Source organism: Marmota marmota, unplaced genomic scaffold (genome assembly GCF_001458135.2).
Source record: "Marmota marmota marmota unplaced genomic scaffold, marMar, whole genome shotgun sequence".
Taxonomy (NCBI): Eukaryota; Metazoa; Chordata; class Mammalia; order Rodentia; family Sciuridae; genus Marmota; species Marmota marmota.
The window spans coordinates 12,263,000-12,272,976 of NW_026000241.1; the positions used below are offsets into that span (position 1 = coordinate 12,263,000).

The following is a 9,977-nucleotide window of genomic DNA, read 5'->3' on the forward strand; positions in this document are numbered from 1 at the left end:
CCATCCCCCCCCGCTCCCCGGGTTTGCTGTCTGTGAAATGGGGTTAGCAGTGCTTTTTAAGGAACTTAGCGAACTCATGACCAGCCCTCGGACTCCAACCTAGATGGCTTCATGTACCGCGCTCTGAGCGGCTTGGGGCAGCCTCGCTACGGAGTCAGAGGAGCAACAGCGCAGGGAAGACGCACGGGTGCCGTGCCCCGGGTGCCCTTCTTCCCTCCTTGGGCAGGTGAATGACAAGGGGCAGCGGCAGAGTCCTTATCTCCAAGCCGAGCAGTCAGAATTCTGGAGAGGCGGTGGGAGAGGGGAGTGCTCGAGTACTCGCAGAAGGCGTGAGAAGCCGGAACTTGTGGGGTGCGGTGGGCTGCAAGCTCCCCAAGACACTCACTGGCGCCACTTGGCGACAATGAGCAGCCGGCGCCGCGGGTTTGTGGTAACTCTGCCCAGGAAGAGATCGAAACCCTTTCTTAAAATGGATCCCCCTGAGCCAAGCCCCGAGGTGTCATTTCCATTTTACAGCTTCATGAAGAAAGGCCCAGGACACCAACAGCCAGCAGTGGCGGGATCCCTTTCCCGGACTGGGAACACTTGCCCTTGGAATCATCAAGGGCTTTTATTGCGCTGAGAAGCAAGTGAAGATTCTGACTTCCCCCTTCTCCCTGGAGAGAGCCCTTACAAGTCCGGAGACCAGGGCCTCAGGTGATCCAAGAGGGGGCCCACCCCCCCCACACACACACACGCCCACTTTCAGAATTTCGCCTAGCTGTCAGTCCGGCCTAGGGTTCCCAAAGTTTCCTTGGAGGCCCAACTGGTTCCCAAAGTGAATTAAACTCAGGCAGTTTATCCAACCCAGAAGCTAAAGACTCCTGGGTTTCCCACCCTGGAAAGCGCACTGCACTGGAATGGGCCAAGGAGAGGCAGCGGACAGGGCTAGGGTGGAAGTGCATTGGGCCCCCGGGAGAACCCACACCGGGATCCCCGCCTGGGAGGGGCTAGCCCCCTTTTCTTGAGCCGTCTCCCCTCTTTTTCTAGAAGCCACTTCAATCGGTTGTCGACCCAGTGGCCGTCCTCTGAGCACGTGTTGCTGCGGGTCTGCGTCAGCGTTGGGTAAATAGATGACTGTCCTATAGCGCCGGGCGGGGCTATTTAAGAGGCAGCCACCCGCCCGTTTACCCTGAACTTGGCTCGGCTGTCGCAGCTCCGCTGGAAACGCTAAACCAGCTGCTTTCTAATCCAGAGGTATGTAGGTCCCTTCACTCGCCCACGCGGATACAAGTGTCCTGTGTCTTTGAAGAATGCTGTCTTCAGTTTTGTACCCCTTTATATTTTTTCTGTTTTCTGTGCGCCCCCCCCATAGCTGAAAAGACATTCTTAAAACTCAGAAATAAGGGTGCTGGATTTAAAAATGAGGGCTGGGTGGGTAGCTGCCTTAGAGACTTTCACAAGCCTGTGTGGGTCTTTTTTGCACAAAACTTTGAAATAGCCATTTGCTAGGAGTCTCAGGCAAATTGAGATTTGCTAGCAGTTAAACAGAGGTGCGGAGAACTTTGCAATCTTTTCAAATAAAATACCAAAAAGTTTTAATATTTAAATCCATTTTCTAAATATTGCAGAAAATCCAGAGCTTTAAGAATAGAAATATGTGGATTTTCTATCTAATCACAGTTCTAAAATGCAGTCAGTCGGTGCTTTGGCAATGGCTGAGAACTGAACGCATATTTCTGATTTTTAAAACCCTGCCTATGTTTTGCGTAATGATTTATTACTAATTCCCACATACACCTCGAGGAAACTTTATAATTTTTTTTTAATTTATGGCATCCACAGTTTAAACTGTGTGTTTTTTTTTTATTATTATTATTCGTCATTTATTTCCGTATTAAAAGCTTCTTTTCTATCTGGAAAAGTCTTGCCTTCCTTCAAGGGTCTCATTTCTCTCTGCTGAGATCCCGTATTTTTCACACTATCTTTAATAGAGTGCTTTTCCAGTTAGAACAAAGACGCTCTACAAAAGCTTTCTCAAACTTAAGGCGAACAGGAGACATTCTTTCTGCTAAAAAGGGCAAAACACCAGTTCTCTCACCGATCCTGGCTCTTGGGTGCGGATTACCCTAGAGACAAGCCAAGCGCGCTTAGGCGCGCGCGCGCGGCTGTGTGTCACTCAGCTGGGGTCTGCGCTTGGTAAGCCCTAGCGCTTGCTCCAACCTAGCGGATCTGGTGCGCCAGCGCTGGACTGAGCCCGCTTCCAGGTGCCCGACTCTCGGCAGGCGCTGGCGGATGCCCAGCATTTTTTTTTTTTTTTTTGACGCCCCCTCGACTTTGCTCTCCACAGCCATGAACCGTGGCGTTTGCCTGTGCGTGCTGATGGCGGTACTCGCTGCGGGGGCCCTGACGCAGCCGGTGCCCCCAGCTGGTGCCGCAGGCTCCGGGGTGCAGAGGGCAGAAGAGGCGGCCCGAAGGCAGCTGAGGGCTGTGCAGAGGACAGACGGGGAGCCGAGAGCGCACCTGGGCGCACTGCTGGCCCGATACATCCAGCAGGCTCGGAAAGGTAAGGATGCTGCCTTCTCGTCCCTCACTTCTGTCCCTGTTCTGGACTGTCAATCCTGGCCCTCTCCTCTAACGTCCACCAGATGAAGGTATCCCTATCCCTTTTGGGAGAAAACACAGACTAATAGGATTTCCACCTTCCTTTCCAGAGTTCCACTGCACCTGAGAGTACAGTTTTGAAGTCTTCTATAAGCAAATCAAAATGAGGTGTAGAGAACTTAATTTATTAGTAAGGAAAACGTTCTTAAAAATCTTTCTTTAAGCTAATTTTTGGTACAGTGTTGCTGATTAAGCTCAACACCATTTTATGAAAATGTTTTTTAAAGATAATTACTAAATCCTGGAAAGTGGTTCCAAATACACTAAACAACCTCTTCTATTAATGGAGCTGAACCAGGAGCCACACAGATGCAGACAGTTGGAAACTCTGTAGCAGGAAGTGAAGGATGCTGAAAATGCTTGAGATCTGACAAAAACAAGTGAGAATAGGTCAGTTTTCACTAAAGTATGTAGCAGAAGGAAAGAACCAGGAACATTTTTGAGTTTTTCCTTGACAGTGAGTGAACTGAAATAATTACATATGAGGTGATTTAAAAAAAAAAAAAAACCACAACTATTGGAGAGATGTTTCCATAAGTCAGTTTCTCAGCATTCCTTTTTCCAGGAATAATGTGATTTAGCAGCTCCCTGGCTTAGTGCCCTTTTCCTGGGCCTGACTTTCTCATCTGCAAAATAGGAGGCCAGAGCTCCCTGGAGTCCCGGTTGGCTCTTTGTGTGATTCAGAAGGAGGAATCATGATTTTTTTTCTCCCAGCTTTATCCACAATGACACTGATGATGGACACTAAGGGGCAGAGTGCTAAAGTGGATCAATAACTGAATTAAAAACATCCAGCAAACACTGCCAGGATGGCTGAGGGAAGTGACTTCCTTTTCTATGAGGTTTTACTCAATTGGATTTGAACTTTAACTTTGAGTAAAGAGGAAGAAAATGGAGGGCTTGGCTTTCTAGAGTCTTCTGTGGTTTTACATGAAGATGAAATTAGAAACTTTTTGACAAGGGCCTTCAGAGGGAAAAGGACAGAAGGTGATTTGTAGAATTGCTCAAACTACACCTTTTGTGTTCTTTCCTGAGAATTAAACTGAAAGAATGGAAATACTAGTCAGATGACAGAAAGTCTGACAGTTTGGAGAATTCCTTCTGTTTGCCTATCTGAACGTAATTTAGAATCTGCTCACAGATGTGGGCTGAATTTCAGCCAGACAGTCTGAGATATCCTAGGCTATTCATTGAAATGTAGATCTCTCTCCAGCTTTTGGAAAGACCCAAGAGACCCAGTTCTAGGGGTGGGGTGAGCTACTTGACAAATTATTTCCTAGAACCAATACCCTACCAGTGGCTCTTACAGCATAAATCTTGGATGGGAAGTTCTTCCAATCCCCTCTTTCAACACCCTCCTGTCTTTGCCTTCAGGCTGTTGGGCCAATGGAACCCTAGTGGGAAGAGCAATCACTTGGAAAATAAGCTGCCAACACCCAGGATCAGCAGAACTAGAAAACAATCATGTTCTTCTACTGACAAATACGATGTAGGAATAAATGTCCTTGAATATTTTATATATTTTGAGATCATATTCGATTTGACTTAACACTAGAATACATCAAAGGTTCTAAATGACAAAATGTGTTCTTTGAGAAGTGTGTAAGAGTTTATTATCAGGAACTCTTAATGGTTTGGGGAGAAGCAGTTCTAGTAGAGGGTGATAGGGGAGGCATCTAGTGGCATAGTGCATCTAATGGCATTCAGTACACACTTATCCATAACCAGCAAAGCCCCAGTGTTGCAGCTGTTGTCTCTCTCAGACCTGAAAACATCCCGGCACAATAAGTATTATCATGCTCATTTTGCCCATAAGGAAGCCATGGCTCTAGAAGGTTGAATAATAATAATAGAATATAATAATAGAAGATGTGCAGATGTCTGCACATCTAAGCCGCAACAAGACTAAGGTTCTCCAAGCCCTGACTTCCCCAGAGTGTCTGGAAGCCATTTGGCTTCCCAGCTGTACTATTGGTTCTGGATGTTAAAGTTTAAAGAAGTCAGACCCTTCACTTTGACTCCATAAATCAGTTATAAGTCCCTACTCTGTGTAGCACTGGTAAATGAAGACTATGGTAAGTACACCCAGGTGAGGACAGAGCTCTATAGAATGACAGCTATACATAGTGCTCATCCCAGCAACCCTGGTTGCTTGCTCATATTGAAGCTGTCACTTTGCTTCCACTAGATGGAAATTTGGGTTATAGCATTCATCATCAGAGCAGGCAGGAGGACGGGTCATATTTCCATGTTACTGTCCATGGAGAACTGAGTCTGCAGGTCTTGCTGAATTTAAGGACAAATATTTCACCATAAAATGTCCTCAAACAGTTAAACAGCAGGGGCCCTTTCCCTTCTGGATAGGCTAGGAATGTCTACAAAAAGGGCTCAAATGTGCTGTGTTGACTTAGCTCCCAAACTGGGAAGGGATGGGAGCAGAGAGAGAAAGGATGGGCATGTTGTTATTCTGTGTGGTGTGTCTGCTTTAAATATAGCTGGTTAATTTCATTACCCATTAGGACAGGGTAACTGCCTATGAAGGGTCACTTGTCAGTAAACAGCACATATTTGGGCTCCATATGCAGGAACTAGCAAGGAGAGCCTCACCAATATCTTGAGAAGTGGAGATATGGTGGCCCCCAACACAGTGGCCACCACTGAGAGGTCCTCTATTTCTCTACTCAGGAATTGGCCTGGATTTTGCCCATTCATGGCCCTGAAGCGCCTTGTTTAACCCTTTGTTTGCACAGATCACTGTCTGTGATCTCTGAGAGGCACTGTGTCACATGCCTCCAAAGCATCTACCTTGTCATACTTCTGGCCCACTCAATGTGGGTTCTAGGCAAGAATAATCCTGTTCCCAAGGACATGGCACCCATTCAATTTCAGTTATTGATTTTAGGTCAAAATCTCTGACTTCATTTACCTCTTTTATTCTCGCATCCTTCTTGGACTATTACTGAGATGCCAAGATTTTAATCTGATAGTGTATCTTTTTCGGGTTATCTTTATTTTTAAGAAAAGAAAGTAGCTTTCAAATTAATAATTTCAAAACATTGTTTAATTAGCATTGGGACTTGACTCCATCTTTTAAAGCCATTTCAATATCAAGATATTGTGATTGCACTATCTTAAAGCTCTCTGGACAAGTTGGGTATGTCAGGGATGTTAAGCCAATGAAATTTAGAAATGGGTAAGTACTAGGGAAATTCTTGCTTTCTGCTGAGGGCCATATACACAAGGAAAATACTGTTAAGGGTAGGGGAGACAAAGAAAAATTGAGGCAATTCCTCAGTTTGTATAAGGCAGGACAAAATGAACCCATCTAAATAAACTGTGAACACAAAACACACCCATAACTAGTGAACATCACTTTTATCCATTTATGAAGATATAGGTCTTTCTCCTCTTTCATCTTTGTCTGTAATACCTTTAAGAATATAAATGTATATATTTCATCTGGCCTTTTCTGTTGTTTGCCTTCACAAATTGAACTGGTTATATTCTTAGATATAATGCTCTTCTCTTCTTCTTCTCTGTCCCTTGTAGCTCCCTCTGGCCGCATGTCCATCATTAAGAACCTGCAGAACCTGGACCCCAGCCACAGGATAAGTGACCGGGACTACATGGGCTGGATGGATTTTGGCCGGCGCAGTGCTGAGGAATATGAATATCCTTCTTAGAAGACCAGCCTCCATCCACCTGACTCAGAGGAGGCAGAATAAGAAAACAATCATGCTCATAACTCATTGTCTCTGAAGTTTGACATTTTAAGTATCTTATTTATTAAGTTCTCAATGTGAAAAATCCTTCTATTAAGATTGTCCTGTGAAACCACACACCTCAGCAGAATTGTGCAATTGAAGAATATGATGTTTCCTAACTTTGTGACTTTTGGTCCTAACATGTTGCTATGCTATTAAAGTGATTTCATTCTGACTGTTCATTCCTTGAATGTATTGAGGGTCCTCAGACCATGCAAGGAGGGAAGTCTGACCTGCAGTGCCCAGGGAATCCCCGCAGTAGATGGTCCCAGACACAGCTTGGGAAATGAGTACTAGGGCATGGAGCTGACCCCCTGCTGAGGCAAGGTGGCTAGCATAAGTGCCTTCTGGGGTCAGGTCTGGAGCCCAGCCCTGAAAACCCTGACTCCTGATCTCTTTTTGCCAATCCTACTGCCCCCCCATAAGTTTTCTTTAGGGTTCTCTCTTTAATAAGTTATAGGGCAGTGCCTTACCCTGCCTTTGCAAGTATTTGATCATTCTGTGGCCTGTGGCACAGAGATTATTGTCCTTCCTTTATGGAAGAGGAAGCTGGCTCTGAGAAGTGAACATGACCAGTGCACCTATCAACTAGAGTTACAGACTTGAGGGTTTAATGTTCCTGTGCTAGTGGGACCTCTGTCACTCTTAGCATTTTTCAAACTCTGAAAGTGCACAAGATTCACCAGAGGACTCTCATTAAACTGTATATTCTGATTTAGAAAGCCTGAGCCAGTTCCCAGGAAGCTCCCAAGTGGTCAATGCCACAGGACCCAGCGTTTTTGCTGGTGTAGAGAAGAGCCTGTGATTGCTTTCCCAAGAGTTCTGCTGTTTTTCAGTTAGTAAGCATATTGGGAGGACTCTGGTAGTTATCCAGAGCAGAAGTCAATCTGTCTGTTGGTCCTCTATAGCGATCAGTAAAGGGAACAAGTGAGTACACAGGGACACCAGAGATGATCTAATAACTACCAACCACAGTGCAGACAGACCTTCTATGCCTCCCAGCCGAGGCTCCAACAATCTCAGATTGTCAACCAGCTATGGCTCTAGGTCTGACATAGAACATGGCAGCACAAAGGAACAGACATTGAAAACAATATTGGCAAATATATAACAGGTCCCAAAGGGACTCTACCCAGACCACCATCACTGTGGATACTCAGTGCACCTTCCTTAAGGGTGGAAAGAGAATGGCAAGGAAGTCCTCAAAGAGGGACCCCAAAAGATCAAGGCAATGCAATTTTTAAATTTGAACTGAAGTTAGGATTCAGTGTAGACTCCAAATAGATAGCACTCTATACCATTCCCTGCTAAGGTTACTACTTCATTTATTTAGTCCCTGCAATTTGGTTTCCAATCACCTCGTATGTTAGGTATCCAATTCCCATTCAGTCCAAGATATTCAGATGCCTGTGTTTTTAGCAACCCTCTCCAGCAAAGATCACTATTTTATGGGTATGTAGAGGGTACTGTATGTATGGGGATGTCAGCATGACCCTGTGTGTGTACACACACGAGTGTGGATGTGTATTGTTTGTGTTTTATGGAGGGCATGATGAGGAACTTGGAATTTAATATAAAATCAGTGGAGAAAGGATGAAGAAGGTCTTATCTGAATTACTGATTTGTGAATCATCAAGGAAGTAGGTGTTACATTTTCAAAGGTAAAGTCATGGCTCATATAAATTTAAAATCAACACATGTCAAAGCTTCCATTAATAAAGGAACTAGTAAGATGTTACAACCATTTCAAAAGGAGAACTTAAGGACAGACACGCACAGGTAGTCAGGATGGGGAAATGATTTGCTAATATACTCAAAACTGATGGGCTGGGGTTGTAGCTCAGTGGTAGAGTACTTGCCTCGCACGCGTGAGGCCCTGGGTTCAATCCTCAGCACCACATAAAAATAAAGACATTGTGACAATCTACAACTAAAACCATATTTTAAAAAAGAAAGAAAAGGTGCATATGGAATGCCCTTCAAAAAAAAAAACGGGTTCATGACTATAGGTCAATAAAATGCCATATTTGGAATGTTACCCAGAACAGAAATTATTTATGTCTTCAAGGGACAGTTTTTCCTTATGTTTCTGTTTGCATTACTATCCATTTTCTAGGGCTTACCTAGTGTAGGTAGCTCAAAGACAGCTGTCAAGAGCACTGAAAGAATGCCCAGTAATCACCTCTGCCCTCTTCAAAATCCTTTGGAAATTTTCCTAATGTGGAAAAGGGAAGGAGAGAACAATCCCTGGCCTCCTCTTAGGTACTGGACACTGTACAAAGAAACTCATGGGCATCAGCTCAGGAAACTGTCCCAATCTTCCAAGGTGATCATGATCCCGCTTCTCCAAGAGGAAACCAGAACTTCAAGAAGCTAAATGACTGATGGATCCATACACTGCCCACAAGTGGCAGTGCCAGGATTTAAGCAGCTTGTGGTTCCAGACCTCAATGAGGAGATGCGGAGCCTTGGAGGAGAGCTGGAGCCTTGGAGGAGAGTTGGAGCCTTGGAGGAGAGCTGGAGGCTTGTTTGGAAACTGTGCCTGCACAGAAACTGCTGAATCAGCATGAGTGATACTTTGTTGGGGCTTTGAGGGGACCTGATAGAGCCTCCTGGGCAGGGGTGGGAGGGAGCCTAAAGACTTGCTTCCCAATGCTTTCAGCACCACCTCTGGCCACCTTCTAACTGCAGTGTCCCTGCTCTCATCTCCATGCCACATGCTGTTACAGGGACCCAGGAACTGGCATGTCCTGGATCCTCCTCAGCCCTCCGCAGGGGGATCACCTGGAGCTCCTACAGTTGAGCTGAGCAGCTCTCACAGAAGCCAACAGCTCTTCAAGCCCCACTTGAGAAGGATCTGAGGAACCCATGCCCACCAGAAAGCCCTGCCCTCTTCCCCTCCCTTCCTTCCTCCTTCTCTTCCACTTCCTTTCCTCAACCCCTTCCCCAATCTCCCTCACTTACTCCTCTCCACCCTGTATATTCCCCTCTGATATATATACCCCTCCTTGTGACCCAAACTATGGAGATCCACTCTTCTTGCTGTGGCCTATGATCATGCTTTTGTCAGTGGGTCTCCAATACATTGCACCAGTGCAGTCCTAGATCTGCCTCTTTCTTTAGTCTTGCTGTATTTTGGGGATGGTTTCCATACCCTGGAACCAGATTGTTCCAGAACACCCATGTAAAGTGGAAAGTCCTCTGTTCACATTATTTATCTATTCATGAGACGATATGAAAAATGAAGATAGTCGTGTCCAGGGTTTGGGGTCGCAAGTATTGTTCTTCCTCTTCTCCAAACTTTTTACAATATTTGTAGATCATCCTTCTAACAACTGTGGCTCATATTCTCCTCGTTGTGACAGTTTACAGAGAGACACAGAGTCATAAGAATGGTCCCCAAACTACTTCTTCATCCAAACTCTTTACTGAAGAAATACCCCAGTTCTCCCCTGATGATTATGATAATCACTGAGGTTTGTCACCTGGGTGGCTACCCAGTGTCCACCATGTTCCCCTCCATGGCTATCTCATTAATGCCATGAAGCCCCCTGAAAATACCACCTCTGT

The 9,977-nt window shown here is 45.3% G+C and overlaps 1 protein-coding gene across 1 annotated transcript; it reads left to right on the forward strand.

The window, feature by feature from the left end:
* The first annotated feature begins 1,079 nt into the window (after positions 1–1,079).
* Positions 1,080–6,582, forward strand: Cck (cholecystokinin). Its single transcript, XM_015489620.2, has 3 exons — positions 1,080–1,236; positions 2,330–2,545; positions 6,193–6,582. Exons 2-3 carry the CDS (start codon positions 2,332–2,334, stop codon positions 6,324–6,326), a joined length of 348 nt encoding a protein of 115 aa, XP_015345106.1. The 5' UTR covers positions 1,080–1,236; positions 2,330–2,331; the 3' UTR covers positions 6,327–6,582.
* Positions 6,583–9,977: the final 3,395 nt, after the last annotated feature.